This window comes from Salvelinus alpinus, chromosome 5, assembly GCF_045679555.1.
Source record: "Salvelinus alpinus chromosome 5, SLU_Salpinus.1, whole genome shotgun sequence".
NCBI classification, from domain to species: domain Eukaryota; kingdom Metazoa; phylum Chordata; class Actinopteri; order Salmoniformes; family Salmonidae; genus Salvelinus; species Salvelinus alpinus.
The window spans coordinates 39,818,334-39,840,728 of record NC_092090.1 but is presented as its reverse complement, the minus strand read 5'-3'; the positions used below and the strand labels follow the sequence as shown (position 1 = coordinate 39,840,728).

The 22,395-nt window shown below is 40.9% G+C and overlaps 1 protein-coding gene across 5 annotated transcripts; it reads right to left on the bottom strand.

The window, feature by feature from the left end:
* Positions 1-107: 107 nt before the first annotated feature.
* LOC139576152 (differentially expressed in FDCP 8 homolog) lies at positions 108-21,739 on the bottom strand. 5 transcript variants are annotated; one of them, XM_071401884.1, is made up of 12 exons: positions 21,414-21,735; positions 17,624-17,746; positions 15,417-15,514; positions 15,036-15,197; positions 12,707-12,848; positions 12,199-12,363; positions 11,389-11,516; positions 10,803-10,916; positions 10,195-10,275; positions 2,722-2,862; positions 2,466-2,575; positions 108-2,182 (listed from the first exon to the last, which is right to left on the bottom strand). In XM_071401884.1, exons 1-12 carry the CDS (start codon positions 21,484-21,486, stop codon positions 2,089-2,091), a joined length of 1,431 nt encoding a protein of 476 aa, XP_071257985.1. In that variant the 5' UTR covers positions 21,487-21,735; the 3' UTR covers positions 108-2,088. The 5 variants fall into 5 exon arrangements, with proteins under 5 accessions (XP_071257985.1, XP_071257986.1, XP_071257987.1 ...); XM_071401885.1 differs by having other exon boundaries at positions 15,036-15,185; positions 21,414-21,732; XM_071401886.1 differs by lacking the exon at positions 21,414-21,735 and adding an exon at positions 20,410-20,549.
* Positions 21,740-22,395: the final 656 nt, after the last annotated feature.

Here is a 22,395-nt window from a genome sequence, read left to right as displayed (position 1 = left end):
TGACGTAAAATAATTTAAACAAAAAATAACATTCACAAATATGTATCTATGCATGTATCACTGCTGTCAATCATTCTTTTTGTGAATTGTACAATAAGGACATTCAATTTATTCGAGTTGAAGTATTCACATTTTATTGTATTTATGTTCGTGCATACCCACGACCTCATCGGGTCCTTCGAAGGGCTGCTTTGCGATTGGTCAATATGCGTGGAATGATAACAAGTGACGTTAATGAAAATGAGGCAGTTCTATTAACCTGAGCCGCGGTGCACCTGTCAATGGCCCGTGACGTGCAAAAGCGGTGAAGGAGCGCCCTTCTCAAAACCTTACAGTAATCTGTAAGGTTGCCAACAAGGTCTATACATTTACATATCCTGTCCATAAGATATATGTTCGAATTTTCTAACTAGTTTTCATTGGGATGGGAAGGCAGATAAAGCGTTTTTAAAAAAATAAATCACTTCTGCATGTGAAAATACCAAATCCTACTCTTTACTCCACGTGTTTGATCTAGCGTAGGCTGTCACTTTTCTTTGGAGCCGTGGGCTTTGAACCACTGAGGTTGGGGGCAACTGGCTCACGCCCGGGAGTCAGCCCGGGTCCAAAACGAACGCACAACTAAACAAACTCCTCCCACCGGGCCAGATAATTGAATCCCCTCATTCACTGGTCACATTTTCCACGATGATCAGATAGAAACAATCCCTCTCAATACTTTTTAAATACAGTTTGTTGGTTCCTTTTTAAATACAGTTTGTTGGTACACTGTTCAAAACAGCATTCAGTATGGCCAAGGTACACAGTAACATTTGCATTAGCCTCTGCCACAGGCCGGGAGCCGAGGGCTAAATTGGCAAAGGCTGCCACAGTGTCAGCTAAAACACTCACAACATAGAATTTATTAATACATTATTCATGCTTAACTTCACATGATCTTACAATTCATGTTTATATCTGGATTTTCACTAACACATGGAACATTACACTTGCATGTTATGAAGATCATTATGTAGAGAAAAACTTAACACAGCCAAATACTCATTATTTTAAAACAAATAATTTGTCAACATCAACATGCTCATGTGTCCAGAAGTATCTTTTGTCAGCTTTCTCATCTCTGAAAATAATGTGCCATACCTTGAGGCAGGCTGCAAAACCCCCCACAAAAATACTGTAAATAGATCACATGATCAATGGGTAAATGCAGTGTTCAATTAGAATTCCAAATATGTCAGCACACAGTGTGTCAACTTAAGATATAGTTAATCAGCACATCATAATGAGCTCTCCTTCACTTTACCCGCTTGACATTGTTTACATGGCTGCCCAATAATTCTACTGTAAAAAAAGGTACTACATTAAAGTTCCCTAAGACATAACATACAAACCACATGTTCTCTTAAGTGTTTCAGGCAGATAATTCTGTGGTGTTTAAACAAATAAACAATAAAAAACTATTTTAGTGTCATTGTCCATCACGTGACGCATTGTTTAACAACAGGGGGGTGAAATACCTCATGCCCTCAGGGAGGAAGTCTTGAAGAGCTACGACCTAACCTCACTAGAAATACCTGGCTCTTGTTATCAATGTCAGTTAAGGCCTGGAGGTGAATGGTAGTTTTGTTAAATGGATTTGTTTCGATTAATTTGGAATTTAACACCTACTTCAAGGTAGTTAAAGATATTTGATTGTTAAGAAGTAAAGACAGTTATGTGACCCACATTGCAATTCATGCCTGCAACATGATGCCCATACTCTCACACAGTAACACACATACTGTACAACATTGGTTTAGTGCTCAGGGTGCGTTTCTGTGGGCTATACAATGCAGCCAGTCTCAGAGTATCACACTTCATTACCGGATCATATAAAACTCTTGTATCCTGCTACCATCTTCTGTAGTCCACTGAACTGGAACAAAGTAACTTAACAACATCCCCACAAAACAACAGAGAGAGAGAGCAAGAGGGAAAGCTAGTCATGTTTGTGTCATAAAAATGTCTTGATGGTCCTCAACATAGGAAAAAGTGCCATGGCCACTCCCACAGGTTGTCAGTCACAGTGACATGGTTAGATCGACAGGGCTACTTGTCTTTCGGATCCGGCGGATCGTCGTGCTTGCGTTCGGTCATCCGGGCACATTTCGGGCAACTTGTGGAATTGTCATAGAAACAGTCCCTAAAGAGAAACAGCACACAGGAAAAAAGGCAAGTGTCAACCAATCACTGATAATATACATGAACACTGATAAACGTGTCTGCCAGTGGAAGCTGGTGGAAGGAGCTATAGGAGGACTGGCTCAATGTAATGGCTGGAATGGAATAAATGCAACAGAGTCAAACATGTGGTTACCATATGCATGATGTGTTTGTAATGGATGGAATGGAACGGTATCAATGAGCTCATCTTCCTATAGCTCCTCCCATCAGCCTCATCTGGTGTCTACAGATAGGGGACTGACCTGTGGAAGACAGCAGAGCAGTCGTGGCACACTGAGGTGTGGCTGTCAAACGGGAACAGGATGTCTCCCTCCTTACACAGCTCACAAACAAAGCCTTTGGCTTGGCACCGCTGGAGAGGTCAAAAGACAGGGTACAGGTCAGTATCACAGGTCTCTACAGCTCAGTAAAACATCTGCAGGCTCAATTGGTTTTCTCCCCAGAATGATGCCTGTTCTTCCTCACCTTTGTGATAGACAAGTACAGTATAAAACTCACGTCACAGTCCAGTTTGATGTGCTTGGCAAAGGTAGTGTGGATCTCTGTGAGAGAGCAGCTGAGTCTGCCACTGGAGATGTCAATCAAATCCTGCAGCGAGTACATGTCATTGTTCTCCACAAAGTGCTGGCGATCATGGAGCTAAGAGAGGACGGGAGATTCAAATATATATAGAGAGAGAGGGAACTGACACATTTCCATATCCATTAAATTAGGTTAACTGACTTTAAACCAACTGAATGTTAATTCACATAATGAAATAACTAAAAGCATTGCCTGAAATTTGAGCACCTTTCCCTGTAAAAACAAACCCTTACTTGGGACAATATTTTCATATGCATATGAATATTTAATTTGCATATGAACTAGAATAATCCCCTCTTGCTGTATGTATCATATACCATAACTGCTCACAACTAAGCAGACATACATACACACACGGAAGTTTACATACACTAAGGTTGGAGTCATTAACTTCTTTGGGCTGCAAGCCCGAAGTCGGGCACAATATGACAACAGCCGCGCAATGTGCAGGGCGCGAAATTCAAAATATATTTTTTAGAAATATTTTACTTTCACACATTAACAAGTCCAATACAGCAAATGAAAGATAAACATCTTGTGAATCCAGCCAACATGTCCTATTTTTAAAATGTTTTACAGCGAAAACATCACGTATATTTATGTTAGCTCACCACCAAATACAAAAAAGCACAGACATTTTTCACAGCACAGGTGGCTTGCACAAAACCAACCAAGAACCAACCAAACTAACCAAGAAACAACTTCATCAGATGACAGTCTTATAACATGTTATACAATAAATCTATGTTTTGTTCGAAAAATGTGCATATTTGAGGTATAAATCATAGTTTTACATTGCAGCTACAATCGGAAATAGCACCGAAGCAGCTAGAACAATTACAGAGACCAAATTGAAATACCTAAATACTCATCATAAAACATTTATGAAAAATACATGGTGTACAGCAAATGAAAGACAAACATCTTGTGAATCCAGCCAATATTTCCGATTCTTTAAGTGTTTTACAGCGAAAACACAATATAGCATTATATTAGCTTACTACAATAGCCAACCACACAACAGCATTGATTCAAGGCAACAGCAGCGATAGCGACAAAACCAGCAAAATATATAAATTATTTCACTAACCTTCATAAACTTCATCAGATGACAGTCCTATAACATCATATTACACAATACATATATGGTTTGTTCGAAAATGTGCATATTTAGAGCTGAAATCCGTGGTTATACATTGTGAAAACGTAGCAAATATTTTCCAGAATCTCCGGATATATTTCTGACACTCACCTATTCTGACCAAATAACTAATCATAAACGTTACTAAAAAAGACTTGTTGTACAGCAAATGATAGATACACTAGTTCTTAATGCAATCGCCGTGTTAGAATTCTAAAAATAACTTTAGTACGGCATGCAGCTTACGTTATAGCGAGACAGCGCCAAAAATCAAGGCGGAAAACGCAACAACACATTTGACAGAAATAGGAAATAACATCATAAATGGGTCCTACTTTTGTTGAGCTTCCATCAGAATCTTGTACAAGTGGTCCTTTGTCCAGAACAATCGTCGTTTGGATTTAGAATGTCCTTTTTCCCTCTCGAATTTGCAAGCAAAACTTGCCAAGTGGCGCGAAGCTGTCCATCGTCAACAAACGCAGAGAACGGAACACGCCAAAACTCCCGAAAAAAATTCAATAATCTGATTAAACTATATTGAAAAAACATACTTTACGATGATATTGTCACATTTATCAAATAAAATCAAAGACGGAGATATTAGCTGTCTATAACAAAAGCTTTTCAGAAGCCAATGCGGAAGTCCTTTCCGCGTCTTCCTGAACAAAGGAAATTGGGGTCCTGTCATTCCAAGCTCTCTCTTTTGACCATAGAAATATATATACACTCCATTTCACCTCTCACAGCCTATTGACATCTAGTGGAAGGCGTATGAAGTGCATGTATACTAATAGATTTCAAGCAAATGATTAGGGAGGCCCTGGAACAGAGCCTCGATTTCAGATTTTTCACTTTCTGACAGGAAGTTTGCTGCAAAATGAGTTCTGTTTTACTCACAGATATAATTCAAACGGTTTTAGAAACTTGAGTGTTTTCTATCCAATAGTAATAATAATATGCATATTGTACGAGCAAGAAATGAGTACGAGGCCGTTTGAAATGGGCACCTTTTATCCAAGCTACTCAATACTGCCCCTGCAGCCATAAGTTTTAAAACTCATTTTTCAACCACTCCACAAATTTCTTGGTAGCAAACTATACTTTTGGCAAGTCGGTCCGGACATCTACTTTGTGCATGACACAAGTAATTTTTCCAACAATTGTTTACAGACAGATTATTTCACTGTATCACAATTCCAGTGGGCCAGAAGTTTAAAAACACTAAGTTGACTGTGCCTTTAAACAGCCAAGACCTCAGAAAAAAAAATGTAGACCTCCACAAGTCTGGTTCATCCTTGGGAGTAATTTCCAAACGCCTGAAGGTACCACGTTCATCTGTACAAACAATAGTACGCAAGTATAAACACCATGGGACCACGCAGCCGTCATACCGTTCAGGAAGGAGACGCGTTCTGTCTGCTAGAGATGAACGTACTTTGGTGCGAAAAGTGCAAATCAATCCCAGAACAGCAGCAAAGGACCTTGTGAAGATGCTGGAGGAAACAGTTACAAAAATATCTATATCCACAGTCAAACAAGTCCCATATCGACATAACCTGAAAGGCCGCTCAGCAAGGAAGAAGCCAAAACCGCCATAAAAAAAGCCAGACTACGGTTTGCGACTGCACATGGGGACAAAGATGGTACTTTTTGGAGAAATGTTCTCTGGTCTGATGAAACAAAAATGGAACTGTTTGGCCATAATGACCATTGTTATGTTTGGAGGAAAAAGGGGGATGCTTGCAAGCAGAAGAACACCATCCTAACCGTGAAGCACGGGGGTGGCAGCATCATGTTGTGGGGGTGCTTTACTGCAGGAGGGACTGGTGCACTTCACAAAATAGAAGTGAGGTATCATGAGGTAGGACAATTATGTAGATATATTGAAGCAACATCAGTCAGGAAGTTAAAGCTTGGTCGCAAATGGGTCTTCCAAATGGACAATGACCCCAAGCATACTTCTAAAGTTGTGGCAAAGTGGCTTAAGGACAACAAAGTCAAGGTATTGGAGTGGCCATCACAAAGCCCTGACCTCAATCCTATAGAAAATTTGTGGGCAGAACTGAAAAAGCATGTGCGAGCAAGGAGGCCTACAAACCTGACTCAGTTACACCAGCTCGTTCAGGAGGAATGTACCAAAATTCACCCAACTTATTGTGGGAAGCTTGTGGAAGGCTACCTGAAACGTTTGGCCCAAGTTAAACAATTTTAAGGCAATGCTGCCAAATACTAATTGAGTGTATGTAAACTTCTGACCCACTGGGAATGTGATGAAATAAATAATTCTCTCTACTATTATCCTGACATTTCACATTCTTAAAATAAAGTGGTGATCCTAACTGACCTAAGACAGGGAATTTTTACTAGGACTAAATGTCAGGCATTGTGAAAAAACTGAGTTTAAATGCATTTGGCTAATGTGTATGTAAACTTCCGACTTCAACTGTACATATCTACTTCCATTTCCCCGTACCCTTGAACATCGACTCAGTACTGTGCATTCATGTACACTGAACAAAAATAAAACGCAAAATGCAACAATTTCAAATGTTTTACTGAGTTACAGTTCAAAGGAAATCAGTCAATGGCTATGCGAAAAACGCTGGATATTGGCGGGAACTGGAAAATGCTGTTGTACACGTCGATCCAGAGTATCCCAAACTTGCTCAACTGGTGACATGTCTGGTAAGTATGCAGGCCATAGACTGGAACATTTTCAACCTCCAGGAATTGTGTACAGATCCCTGCAACATGGGGCTGTGCATTATGCTGAACCATGAGGTGATGGCAGTAGATGAATGGCACGACAATGGGCCTCAGGCTCTCGTCATGGTACCTCTGTGCATTCAAACTGCCATAGATAAAATGCAATTGCGCTCATTGTCTGTAGCTTATGCCTTCCCATACCATAACCCCACCGCCACCAGCAAACCACTCACTCAATCGACACCATACACACTACACTGTCTGCCATCTGCCCGGTATAGTTGAAACCGGGATTCATCTGTGAAGAGCACACTTCTCCAGCGTGCCAGTGGTTATTGAAATTGGTTACGATGCCAAACTGCAATCAGATCAAGACCCTGGTGAGGACGTTGAGCATGCAGATGAGCTTCCCTGAGATGGTTTGAGAGTTTGTGCAGAAATTCTTCTGTTGTGCAAACCCACAGTTTCATCAGTTGTCCGGGTGGCTGGTCTCAGATGAACATGTAGGTCCTGGGCTGGCGTAGTTACATGTGGTCTGCGGTTGTGAGGCCAGTTGGACATACTGTCAAATTCTCTAAAACAACAACTTATGGTAGAGAAATTAACATTAAATTCTCTGGCAACAGCTCTGGGGTGACATTCCTGCTGTCAGCATGCCAATTGCACACTCCCTCAAAACATCTCTGGCATTTTGTTGTGTAACAAAACTGCACATTTTAGAGTGGCCTTTTATTATCCCCAGCACAAGGTGCACCTGTGTAATATTCATGTTGTTTAATCAGCTTCTTGATATGCCACACTGGTCAGGTGGATGGATTAACATGGCAAAAGATAAATACTTACTAACACATTCATGCACAGCATTTGAGAGAAATATGCTTTCTGTGCATATGGACAATTTCTGAGATCTTTTATTTCAGCTCATGAAACATGGGACCAACACTTTACATGTTGCGTTTATGTTTTTGTTCAGTATTTACAGCCAAGCTATCATTGCTCATTGTGTATTTATTCCTTGTGTTAGTTTTTTTCTATTATTAAACATACAGTACCGGTCAAAAGTTTGGACACAATTACTTATTCAAGGGTTTTTATTTGTACTATTTTGTACATTGTAGAATAATACTGAATACATAAAAACAATGAAATAACAGATATGGAATCATGTAGAAACCAAAAAAAAGTGCTAAACAAATCAAAATATATTTTATATATTTGAGATTCTTCAAATAGCCACCCTTTGCCTTGACGGCTTTGCACACTTGGCATTCTCTCAACCAGCTTCATGAGGTAGTCACCTGGAATGCATTTCAATTAACAGGTGCGCCTTGTTAAAAGTTAATTTATGGAATTTCTTTCCTTCTTAATGCGTTTGAGCCAATCAGTTGTGTTGTGCAAAGGTAGGGGGTATTGTTAGGGTTCGTTCCTTACGTCCTTCTTTGTCAATCATTGGTTCATTGGTGAAATTAGCATTATGACGATATCTTTAATTAAATCATTCAAAAACCTTTATTGATGCAATTGCAGACAGAAGTTGACAAACAGGAACATAGCACGCATGTTTCTGAGTAAGTTCTGCCCCCACCAAAAGGACTCCAGTGGTTTTATTAAACCCTAAGTCGCGCCCTGGCGACGTCACTACCTATATCATCATCCTCTACTCCTGGGACCAAAACCATCCCTACAAAGCTGTATAAACAGGGCCCTTATTGTTAGCTAAACACTTAGCAGTAAATGTTCCCTTCCCCCAAAGTTGACCCATTGTGGAATGTTTACCTAGTCTTATCTCCTTCACTCGCCTGCAGAGTTCTGTCTGGCCTCTTTATAATGAGGCAGAAAAAGAGAGAGAGAACTAAAATACAAATGTAGAACAATACTACATTTCTACAATGAATATATATATTGTTAATCAGCAGTCTAAAACCCTATAAATGTAAGGAGGGAGGGGTCTTTTAACCCCTCCCCTTCTATTAATATAACATAAGCATAATCAATTATTCTAATACACCAAACATTTGTACAGCCCCAATCATGACCCCTAGGTAAATCCTAACAGTATACAGAAGATAGCCCTATTTGGTAAAAAAACAAGTCCATATTATGGCAAGAACAGCTCAAATAAGCAAAGAGAAATGACAGTCCATCATTACTTTAAGACATGAAGGTCAGTCAATACGGAACATTTCAAGAACTTTGAAAGTTTCTTCAAGTGCAGTCGCAAAAACCATCAAGCGCTATGTTGAAACTGGCTCTCATGAGGACCCCACAGGAATGGAAGACCCAGAGTTACCTCTGCTGCAGAGGATAAGTTCATTAGAGTTATCAGCCTCAGAAATTGCAGTCCAAAAAAATGCTTCAGAGTTCAAGTAACAGACACATTTCAACATCAGCTGTTCAGAGGAGACTGTGAATCAGGCCTTCATGGTCAAATTGCTGCAAAGAAACCACTACTAAAGGACACCAATAAGAAGAGACTTGCTTGGGGCCTGGAGTCCAAATTTGAGATTTTTGGTCCCAACCGGGTGTGGGTGAACTGATGATCTCCGCATGTGTATTCCCACCGTAAAGCATGGAGGAGGTGCTTTTCTGGTGACACGGTCTGCGATTTATTTAGAATTCAAGGCACATTTACCCAGCATGGCTACCACAGCATCCTGCAGCGAAACGCCATCCCATCTGGTTTGGGCTTAGTGGGACTATAATTTGTTTTTCAACAGGACATTGACCCAACACACCTCAGGCTGTGTAAGGGCTATTTTACCAATAATTAGAGTGATGGAGTGCTGCATCAGATGACCTGGCCTCCACAATCACCCGACATCAACCCAATTGAGCTGGTTTGGGACGAGTTGGACTGCAGAGTGAAGGAAAAGCAACCAAAAAGTGCTCAACATATGTGGGAACTCCTTCAAGACTGTTGGAAAAGCATTCCAGGTGAAGCTGGTTGAGAGAATGCCAAGAGTGTGCAACGCTGTCATCAAGGCAAAGGGTGGCTATTTGAAGAATCTCAAATATATTTTGATTTGTTTAACACTTTTTTAATTACTAAATGATTCCATGTGTTATTTCATAGTTTTGATGTCTTCACTATTATTCTACAATGTAGAAAATTGTAAAAATAAAGAAAAACCCTTGAATGAGTAGGTGTTCTAAAACTTTTGAACGGTAGTGTATATATATTTTCTTTATTGTATTCTGCAATGTTGGGAAGTAAGTAAACATTTTACTTGGTCTACATCTGTTGTTTACAAAGCATGTCACAATTTAAACTTGATATGATTCTTATATCAGTATGTTATTAATAAAAGGCCAGAGAGTGGCGCTGTTGCAGCACATACTCAGCCATGACATCAGCAAAAATTGGTTCCTCTGGGTTGTTTAACAATACTGCTGCAAGACCCTTATGCAAGGCACTGGATGCAAATGCAATGTTCTTTATACAGAGATTGGAATGTGATATTTATGTGATGCTATGGCTGTGGTGAAGATGTCGTAGGGGTGTTGGGATGATGTTGTGTTGATATTGCGGGGATGTTGCTGACCTGCAGTAGCAGCCGTGCCTCCATGGCCTCCTTACAGGTGATGAAGTAGGGCTTCATCAGTAGGATGTCCTGACGGAGCTTCTGCAGGGAGGAACACATTCACACACTAGCCATTAGTCACACCCTGATTCCATGGGCCAATGTCAGACAAAACATGTTCTATGGGAAATCGCTTTTGAATGTGCCCCCCACTCCATATTTCTAATTTCATGGAACTATCTGATGAAGCTAGTTCTTTTATATACCATAAACAAGTGTCTTTCTTCTCTGGCCTGACAATCTCCCCAATGACAGAAACAGCTGTCTATCTGCCTCAGTATTCTAATCCCTCACCACAAAACACACTGGCACAAATAGAACTGCTGACTGGTGAGAATCTCCTGAAAACAAAAGCCTGGTATACTGCGTGATAGTACAGACAAGGAAGATCTCCCCAAACAAGTTCTATAGCAAACCCAGACTTCATCCCATTTTATGGAGTGGAAATGGAGTGCAAGACAAAACCAAAAACTGTACAAAAAGACAAAACCACATTTTAATGAATTTATGTCACAAACATTCAGTACACACTACTCATGCAGAGTCCCTGTTGCTGATATGTCACCTACCCTGATCTCCACTAGTTCCTCCACAAAGTTGAAGAGCAGTGGGTTGACCTCCCTCAGTTTCAGTACAGGCCGGGGTATCATCAGGGCCAGGTAACGCATGGAGGAACGACATACCTGACCAGAGAGCAGGGGACACACTGTTAGAGATAGAACTACACAGAATGCAAATAGTCAAACACAGAAGCTAAGAAAACACAATAGTGTTTTAATGTGTTCTGTCTCCATGTGATACACTGTGATAGAGTTCTATGCTCTCAACATCATAGGATCATTATTATTCCTGGCTTCAGGCCTGGTTCTCCAGTGATTTTTATCCATTACACGGTCACCAAAGGAAACAGCGGTGCATTCTCTTACCAGCTGCTCATCATGTAATATAATGTAGAGTTTGTTGAAGTTCCTGGTTGTGTAAACATCATGTAATATAAGGTAGAGTTTGTTGAAGCTCCTGGTTGTGTAAACATAATGTAATATAAGGTAGAGTTTGTTGAAGCTCCTGGTTGTGCTAAATGACTTAAATGTTGTGTAAAAAATCTATATTGATAAAGGAAAAACAGTGTGCTATTAGCATCTCTCTCTTTGGTACCTTGCGTGGCTCAAACTCCCAGTTGTGGATGACGCGTGCAGGGATGACAGCGGTGTCATTCCAGTGGCAGGTGCTGCAGTAGTACTGGCCCGTGTAGTCACACTGCCTGGCCTCGCTGGGCACGCCCCCTACAGGACAACACAACACAGTGCAGTGCAGCATGGGGCTCCGTGAGGGATTACGACACCATACCACACAACTCTCACTGACATAACTGTCTCAGAGACAACTCACTGATCATGCAACTAAGACTGTCACACAACACTCACTGACACATTACGGAACATATATTTTCCTAACCACAACATAATTAAACTCTTAATGAGATACTACAATTCAGCATAGCTTTTGATTTACATTCAACATCTCCCAGGGAGGAGAATCCTGGCAAGTAACTATTGCTGTAACTTTTAATGATCACATTACACTATCAAAGCTGATTTAACTCTCCAAGCTCGATGTGAGTGCATTAGATTAGCAGGCTGAGTTAAGCACCATCTGCTATATTAGCATAGAGAGTGGATGAGAATGACTAAGTGCTCTAGCTAAATCTCTTTAGATCCACACAGAGGAACACTAATACTTATTGGGCTCCAGGTTTACCTTGTACAGTACAGTAGGTTTAGTCACATTAGTCTGTGAGAGGAGAAGAATGTCCACACAGCCCATTGACCCAGAGGTTAGGCATTGCTTTTATAACTGTGATTGTGTTAATACAACAAGGGTCCATAGACATCATGCCCATATATTTCAATTTGTGCTGACTGCTAATTGGCTATCAAGTCAGTCTCATAAAGGCTGAACACTCACTTAGTGACACAGGCATGCGGCACTCGGCACAGCGGTAGTCCTGACGGTCCAGCCCGATCTCTGGGCAGATGCTGAGCTCGTACTCTGACTGGTGGCTGACCTTTGACCTCACGCAGGGCTTGTTGATGAGGTTCAAGCACTTGCTATGGCAACGGTAGTAACAACCTGCGAGAGGGGCAGGGGGACAGAGATATTAGTCAACAGCAAATTACCCTTTTAAAATTCAATATGTGACTTAAGATTCTGGAGAGAAAGTTGGCCATACGGTACACCAATTCAATTTCTCTCTCCAACTCAATTAATTCACCAGGGCCAACGTCGACCAGAGGAGAACAGAAGGTCTCAGGAGGGCAGTGTTGCCTAGCAACTGAACGCTATTCAGTTTTGGTTCTTTAGCAATGCTCTCTTTCATATGTTTACCCAAGTTCAGTCATACAGCTGTAACCGTTCAGTGTCCATGAGGTTTTACCACCGAGAACATTTTGGCTTAGTTTTAATGCACTCCCACCTGTGCAGGTGTACCAGGTCTGGATGAGGCCCCAGATGATAGTGCTGCACTTGTCACACGTCTGTTTCACACTCTTGCTCTTCTCCTTGGAGAAACGATGCTCCAATAGTACCCTCAGGTTTGGCTCATCCTCTTCAGGGTCCTGTTGAGTGACAAGGAGCAGAGTCAATCAGAACGCAGCACAAGAGCACAGCATTGTGTCAGAGACCTACACTACAGTCTGTTATTAATCAACTGGACGAGTTCACTGCAGCACTTTCAACCCACTCATTCTCACAGTGTGTGAATGACACCAAAACAACCCATATTTAAAACAATTCAGGCAATCCCAGCAGAATCCAGACACTGCATGAGCTATAAGGGGTGGTTTCACATGATTTTTTAAAGTTAAAAGACAACCACCTTTAACTTTTTAAAGTTAAAGACAACCACAGAGAGAGACTGACATAAAATGAGGAGACATGGACACGAAGACCAAAACAAGACGTACATTGCCTTCAGAAAGTATTCATACCCCTTGACTTATTCCACATTGTGGTTACAGCCTGAATTAAAAATGGATTAAATGGATTTATTTTCCTCTCACCCATCTAAAGACAATACCCCATAATGACAAAGTGAAAACATGTTTTTAGAAGGTTTTGCAAATGTATTGAAAATGAAATACAGAATTCTCTCATTTACATAAGTATTCAGACCCCTGAGTCAATACATGTTAGAATCACCCTTTGCAGCGATTACAGCTGTGAGTCTTTCTGGGTAAGTCTAAGCGCTTTGCACACTTGGATTGTACAATCTTCAAAAAATTCTTCAAGCTCAATAAAGTTGGTTGTTGATCATCGCTAGACAGCCATTTTCAAGTTTCCATAGCTTTTCAAGCTGATTTAAGTCAAAACTAACTTGGCCACTCTGGAATATTCAATGTCGTCTTGGTAAGCAACTCCAATGTATATTTGGCCTTGTGTGTTAGGTTATTGTCCTGCTGAAAGGTGAATTTGTCTCCCAGTGTCTGTTAGAAAACAGACTGAACCAGGTTTTCCTCTAAGATTTTGCCTGTGCTAAGCTCTATACCATTTATTTTTATCCCATTTTTTATTTATTTTTATAATCACTAGTCCTTGCCGATGACAAGCATACCCATAACATGATGCAGCCACCACCATGATTGAAAATATATAGAGTGGTATTCAGTGATATGTTTGGGGCAAACAGAACACAACACTTTGTATTCAGTGCATGAAGTTAATTTCTTAGCCACATTTTTTGCAGTTTTACTTCAGTGCCTTATTGCAAACAGGATGCATGTTTTGGAATATTATTTTTCCGTACAGGCGTCCCTTCTTTTCACTCTGTCATTTAGGTTAGTATTGTAGAGTAGCAACAATGTTGTTGATCCATCTTCAGTTTTCTCCTATCACAGCCTTTAAACTCTAACTGTTTTAAAGTCACCATTTGCCTCATGGTGAAATCCCTGAGCGGCTTCCTTCCTCTCCGGCAACAGAGTTAAGAAGGACACCTGTATCATTGTAGTGACTGAGTTTATTGATACAACATTCAAAAGTGTAATTAATAAGTTTACCATGCTCAAAGAGATATTTTAATGTCAGATTTTTTTTCTTACTCAACTACCAATAGGTGCTCTTTGCGAGGCATTGGAAAACCTTGCTGGTCTTTGTGGTTGAATCTGTGTTTGAAATTCATTGCTCGACTGAGGGACCTTACAGTTAATTGTCAGTGTGTGATACAGAGATGAGGTAGTCATTCAAAAATAATGTTAAACACTATCATTGCAGACTATTATTCAGTCCATGCAACTTATGTGACTTGTTAAGCAAAGGTGTACTCCTGAACTTATTTAGGCTTGCCATAACAAAGGGGTTGAATACTTATTGACTCAAGACATTTCAGCTTTTCATTTTTATTTAATTTGTAAACATTTCTAAAAACATAATTCCACTTTGATATTATGGGTTATTGTGTGTAGGCCAGTGACACAAAATCTCAATTTAATACATTTAAATGTAGGCTGTAAAACAACAAAATGTGGAAAAAGTCAAGGGGTGACTACTTTCTGAAGGCACTGTACGTTACACAGTAATATTGTATTGACATTTACAGAGGTAGTGAATGATTTGTGAATGGCTTTCATGCATACACAGTTCATGTTCACAAGTAAGTGCTCTGAATTTTTTTTTTTTAGTTGGTCGACTCTTCTACGTAGATATGACTACTGCCATCTACCTCCCATGACTAATTCCTTTCCCCCTTAACTCATGGCCTCTGGGTAGTTCAATACTTCCCTCCAGCCTCCCCTCTCCCCTGGTCTTACCTTGAGCTCCTGTAGTTTGAGGCGTAGGTGGATGAGTTTGACCACAGTGTCCTTCTGTCTCTCTGAATGCTCAGGCAGCTCCAGGATTAATCTCTTACACTCCTCTATGGCCATCTTCAGCTGCTCAATGTCCGACGCTACAAACGAGCCCTGCACGGGGACATACAGTAAAAACACACAAACACACATAAGTCCATGCATGAGCAGACACGGGCACCAAATCTCACATTAACACATACTGATTGCCATTTAAACTGCACATAGACAGACAAATGTATCCATCACAGTTGTGTTTTCAATAAGAATTACTTTTCATGCAACCACACCGACTGGTCAGTGGTTCACCAACATCCAAAATGGCCGTATAAGGATTGTTCTTACGACAGGTCGAGAGAAGTGGTCCTCTGCCAGTCCCAGGTCCATGGCTCGGTCCAAACTTTGGTTTCTGCTCTTAGAGGAGAAGAGCTCAGGTCTCAGCTCTGAGGAAAGACAGACAAGAAGTACTGTAAGCATTGTTCTCTCTCACTCACACACACACACACACACACACACACACACACACACACACACACACACACACACACACACACACACACACACACACACACACACACACACACACACACACACACACACACACACACACACACACACACACACACACACACACACACACACACACACACACACACAACCTTTTACAGAACACACATTTGTCTAAAAGGAGTTTCACCCTCTGAGTGGGTAAAGCAGTCACAAGATACTGTTTTTATACAAATACGTGCTCTGTTTAAAACCAGAGGGAAACAGTGAAGGACTACTGCCTTTGAAGTGCTAAAGGTTGCTAGGTAACAGACTTAAGCCTATACAGCCTCAAGATTAACAGGCAGATATGATTAATCTAACAGTCCCACTGTACGGATGTGGGTATGGATGTGGGCCAGACATCAGCTTACGCTCCAATTTACACCTCACCTATTGGATTTAACAAAGGCTATCTTCCTTATTTGCAATAATCTTATTCTTCTTCGTAAAATTATTTGGGACAAGTTTATGCTACTTCATTGAAGTACAAAGAACTTAGAATTATAGTACAAAGGCAAGTCATGGCAGATAGAAGCTTTATTCTCTGACACCAACTCAAATGTGGGTTTCTGTATTATCAGACTAATCACACAGATCAAAGCAATCTGACAATCTGATAAAGAAATTCTCCTTGGTTTATCTCGGCTCCCAACTTCAGCACCAGAGCATACACAGTTCAGCTCTTCAGTCTTTAAATCAAACGGAGTGCTGGTAGGCCTGGGGGCATGTAAACTGATCAAATATTTAAAGCCTTAGAGGAACCAGAGAGAGGCTTTAAGCCATTTTGTGTGGTTTTGTGCCAGGGTACCAGATATTGGCTGAGGGCTAGCCTCTTTGAAACGCTAAGCTTCTACATCTCCAAAGAACACTTCCTGATAAAAAGCTGCTTCCCAAAGCTTTTACTTTTGGCTGTAACAGACGCCTCAACACAGTAAGAAACGGATCAATTAGGCCTAAAGATCCCGAGGGACAAGATTCCCCTCCTATCATCATAAAAAAATATATATATTATGAAAATACAGAGATGCTACATGTCACGTGCTATTAAATCAGCAGTTAGCCTGGACCACAAACAGATGTCTACCCCCAGCAATAAGCATTTTGGATGTCTAACAACTGACTAGTTCCTCAGATAGACCTAAAGCTAGAACATATCATTACAAACAAACAACATTCAGCAGGTAGGAGTCTCAAGTTAGCCTGTATCAAGTAAACCCATAGCTAATCTCACTATCTAGGCCTGCATTTTGTTTGTACCTGCATACACCTCAGATGACATCATGGTAGCGAGAGACAAGATATCCTGAGTCGCTGGCTGCCAGAGAGTGCTGGAGAGGCAGACAGATGCAGCTGAAGCCTAGACAGTGTTCTAGTGAACTGAGCTAAGTGTAGGCATATGATTACAGGAATCGTTCTGAACCACAGTCCCACCTAATGCTCCTGTCTCAGTTCCTCTCATTACTTTTGGCCCACAACTACAGATCCAGGGTCAGTTGATGTTGTTGATGAGCTCATAATGGTTAGGGCGCTGTTGCAAGAGTGGTACTAAATCAGATATTAAGCAACTGAGATATGGAAAAGACAGCAGCCTTCCTCTTTCAGTCTATGCTGTTGTTTAGCTGTACAGTCAGTCACATCATTTCAAAATGTATAGATTGTTCCATCTCTTGCAGACTATAGTTCTGCAGACAAAGCTTGCTCTGGTACAGGTTGCAGCTCTAAACTTTCAGATGCAGACTGGCTGCATAGACAACATGAACTGACTTCCCACCAGGCTACTGCACTACTCCATCTTCAATAAGAGACTGCTGCAGTGTCATCAGGTTGTCGGCTCATCCATTCTCCAGGCCTTTGCTGAGATGAGTAAAACACACAGAATCTGCCTCTGCATTCTCTTTTCATCACATGGCAATCACATTCAGCACTGGTGTTAATTCATTTCACATGTATAGTGGGACCCATCAATGAACTAGGCTACTATTCAACCCGCCAGTCACACTCACCATCTCGAGAGGGGGTTTTACCCCCTGGGGGGCCGCCCTCCTCCTCACCCCGATCAAAGGGGTTGAGGCGGGCTTGGCGAAAAGAAGCAGGTCTCTCATGATATTCCATCTCACCGGCTACATCTGAAGACACACAACACATGGGCAAACAGTCATGAACCAGAAGGACAAGAGACACATGGACTTGGCTACGTCGTCCCACCAAGCCAAGCCTCAAGAGAAAGGGGGGGGGGGGGGGGGTCAAACTCGCTCTAACTTGACACTCCCTCAAGGACAGAGTGGTTATTTTCTATCCAGTCAATATGGCTGTACTGACATTTATTGCTTTGGAATTTGATCTTCCCTGTTTTATAGATGAAGGTGAGCTACCATAAGCATGAGGATATGGGTACAGAGAATTGGTACACAGGCATGGTTGATATGCCATGTTATGATGTCTTGTAGGGATCAGATATTGACACATCTAATATGCATTATCTTAGACACATAACCTTAGCACAGTCATCAGAGCTGCAGGATCAGCTCAGATGAGCGACTGCACTGTCTGAAAACAAGCAAGACTCCCATTAAAAGTAATAGTTTAGAGGGTTGTCACTGTTTTTGCTTTGATTTATAGCCTAAACATGTCCTCAAACACTGACGTAAACTCACCCCATTCCGTACAAATGTGCGCAACCGCAACATTCAAACAAGGCTACAAAGAAAACTAATGGGACTGTAGCGACTGTGTTGACTTCAAAATCGGAGGTGTGAACTAGGTTTCTATTCAAGCGTTGATCGACATGGTAATGGCTCTATAGTATTGGAGAAAAGTTGAAAAAACGGACCCTCCGTTACATCGTGACGTGTCATGTCGTAACGTACAGCACTCATAAAGCAACTATTTCTGTCTTACAATCTCTCTCCACCAGGTGTAGCACTTCTCTCATTGTTTAAAAACAAGTAATGGACAGTGACGGGGGTAAGGGGGGATACCTAGTCATTTTTTGCGTCATCATTGCATGCCATCATCATTCTCAAAGCCGCTGTTTACTTCTAAGATCACTTTAGCACCGCCCTAAAAACCCGATTCAAATTCGACACAAACCTTCAAATAGGTATGTAATGACACATTATATAAACTCTTTATAGTGTTTAATTTACATTTTAGAGGCGATAAGTTGGACAGATCGAGTGGAAAAAAGCAATTTTCCCACACAACATCTCTCCTTCTCACTATCACGCATTAGTTTCGCTTCCCCACACGCCATTTTTAAAAAGACCCGACGGGGCTCATTGCCTGCTTGAATTATGCAGAAACGGGCAGCGTTTAGGTCATCTAATTGATTCTGTTGGAAAGGGTAGAAATTGTGCTTTACAATGGTATTGACATTACAGTTGATCTGGAAGTATTACGTTTTTTGGGCGCTAAAATAAGGGCAATTGTACGGACCAAGGCGATGTACGAGTTTACGTTATATTTTATTATTTTACATGCATTTTAGAAGCTATTTTATTAGAGGTGGACCAAGTCACTATTATTTGAGTCACAAGCAAGTTTCAAGTCACAAGATGAGCCTCGAGTTGAGTCCCAAGTAGAACGGTTCAAGACTCGAGTCAAGTCCAAGTCGTGCATTCTACGAGCAAGTCAAGTCCAGTCACAAGTTTAAGTCAAGTCTCAAGTAAAAAAATAACTATACATGCAAACGACTTGTCCAACTACAAATCTTTGTCTATCTATTGAGGCTACCAGACAGCCCTTTCCATTATTTTGTCTAGAACACATTTTGACTAGCCTATGGAATAGTAAAATAGGGACCTTGTAGCAGTCATAAGGGCATGACATCAGCAGAAGACACGTCAACGTGCTCAGAGTGTAGACTTATTTACATGTCTTGGTGATCCAATGGTGAAAGCCATATCATACAAAATATACGAGTAGATTTACCAAAATATACACAGGCAATAGCCCAAAAGAAATAGCCTCTGTATCAGGCTTAACCTGTCCTATCTGAACGGACACAGGTCGAGGGCAAGACTGTACACCCTCCCCCTGAGAAACCAAATCTAACAGGAGCTCAAACAGGTAGGCCTACATAATATAAGCGCTTGGCCTGCATAATATAAGCGCTTGGCCCCCAAGACCATACAATTACCCAATTACAACCAATAAACTAGTTCTACAATGTAAAAGGCAATTTCCACATCCATTGGTACATTCGTCTTAATCAGACTTAATGATTATTCATGATATTTCAACCCCATGCATACATGAAACAATCATTTGTTCACACAACAAACATGACAGAGTCATAGGACACAGACACACAGAACTCCGACATAACCCAGGGAATATGAACAAAGGAAACCATACATTGAATTAAATAAACAGAACTTCTACTTCATGAGTCTTACGAACGTTAATATGCACTATACACATCCCGCCAACTCAGAGTAAGAAATGGTTGGCTAAATGAAATGGTATCAATCGTATGTTAATCAAACCAGAACCATACAATGTCTACGTGTTGCAATAAACGGTATGGGGATAGAATGATGAAACTTGAGCAATTATTGTGGTATTTGATGGAATATAGATTTACCTCATAGGGCCTATGCATTTAAACGTGTGAAAGCAACAGCAAACATTTTAACAACAGGAAAAAAGCGCTCTTCACTGGCAGGCAAGTGAATAGCCGCGCAGGAGGCTATGGTGCGTCTTCGCCACAGTAATAATTCATTTGAACAACAAATTCCAAATGCCAGCTTCATAAGTAAATTACCAATTTCAAGCAATTGATACATACCAAAACACCAGTAGGCATATGATAAGAAGTGTTGCCTCATTGCTGGTGAGTTTACAAAGTAAACCGTTAATATTCTTGATCACCACATTGTTTTGGAGCTGCATATTTATCGTCTCTTTTGCGCTGCACTCGATCGTATAGTGAGTGGTACAGCAAATCATCAATCGCTTCGCTAGCTCACCCGACCTGTGTTGATTGACAGTTTGCTGGTCCAATCAGAGTGCCGAGTGTGCGTTTCACTAGCCAATCTGTTGCAGTTTTTTTTGCAAGGGCGATGCTGCGGCTACTGCCTCTGGCTACGTGTAGAAGTCAATCCACAGTATAATCTGTGCCACAAAATATTACAAACCTGGCCAGATAATTTTTATTCATAAATCTCAGGTCAAAGTCTAGTGCGATGCTCCAAGTCAAGTCATTTTTCTTTTCTATCAAGTCATCAAATTTGTGACTTGAGTCAGACTCGAGTCCAAGTCATGTGACTGGAGTCCACAACTCTGCTTTATACAGAAAATTGGTATACAACCCGTATAATTCCATTACAATATTTTAGGTCGACAATAACTATCTTAAACAATTTGATATCACATGCCATACTTTTATTTTGCTGCATACCTAAAATCCGGTATGTTTCTACTGCCATGTATTCAATTTAGACTGTTTTGGATATCTCCCTGACAAATATGGCTGCCATATCACTCCATACTGGAACTACAAAGGTTTCTGACATTAGCCCTCTATCTAGTAATTTAATAGTATCTCAACTAGCTAGTTAGCTAACGTTACCTACAAAACGAAAGGGTAGCACGTAAGAAGGTTCCGAGTTTTAAAACATTGGAAGACTTGCATGAGCCAGGTAGCCAGTAACTATAAACGGCAATGTTATCAACAATGTTAGCTATGAAAACTAAAATCACTGTAAATATTAATCGCCAGCTTGCTAGTAAAACAGTCGTTAGCTTAGCTAGCTTACTTGCTAGCTAACATTCCCTAGACAGTTTACTTACCCCATTGTCGACCTTCAAACAACAAGATTTCATCCGTATATGATTGATGTTGGACACTTTGAACGCTGTGCATTCAGTTTTCTTCGCAAATATATCCTGTATCCTTGGGTTCTCTGTCATCACCATCACACAGAATGATTCCAATGTTTTTCTCTGTGTCAGCGCAGGAATACTTATTTGCAGCGATACCTCGCGGGAAATTTATGTAACAACAACCATGACTGGTGTTTTGCAGGCAATATTGGTATGCACTTGATGCATGCGTACATGATACAACATTAATAAATCAACCTGGATAACGTGGCATTTTGTTTCTTGAATCACTAGCTCTATCTCAACGCCTCAAAAAAAAGAGCTACACAAAATCTGAGTACCATTTGGTGAAGATTGCTTAGGGACAGTGTTTTTTTGTTCATTGTCTGCTTGTTTAAAACCAACAGGGTCATCGTCAGCTCATGAATGCCAGAGCAAGAAAGGAAAAGATGAATCTTGCATTTGTGTTGGGGTCATTATAGAGCCACCTCTCAAGTAGCTCTTCTTCTCATCTCTCCTCTATAATGTGTTAACAGAACTAGATATGGCCTTTACTTTGCTAGCAGTGTCAAATACTTTTCCTCTACCATTTTTGGCAGTGTTGTCTGGGTATCGCTTCCTTACTGTGCCCCTCTATTATCATCCTTCCTCCTTGTTTCCTTTGGCAGGAGAGAACAAATAGATCCATCTTCTTCAATGGTACTATCTAATCTAATTATTGCAACTGTTGCACTGAAGTCTCCCAATTGTTGCAGGATCTTGCTGCTGGATTATCTAAAGCAGGAAGCACCAGTGACTCGTTCAATAAAGAAGTGGTCAGATGACGCAGATGCTAAGCTACAGAACTGTTTTGCTAGCACAGACTGGAATATGTTCCGGATTCCTCCGATGGCATTGAGGAGTACACCACATCAGTCACTGGCTTCATCAATAAGTGCATTGACCACAT

Bases quoted from the DNA above. Each gene is read 5' to 3' on its own strand.
- LOC139576152 (XM_071401884.1), bottom strand. From the start codon at position 21,486: ATGCACAGCGTTCAAAGTGTCCAACATCAATCATATACGGATGAAATC. The intron at 12,364-12,706 runs GTGGGAGTGCAT...CCCCTCTCGCAG, and splicing joins GACCTGGTACACCTGCACAG to GTTGTTACTACCGTTGCCAT. The intron at 10,917-11,388 runs GTACCAAAGAGA...CTCTCTGGTCAG, and splicing joins GGGAGTTTGAGCCACGCAAG to GTATGTCGTTCCTCCATGCG.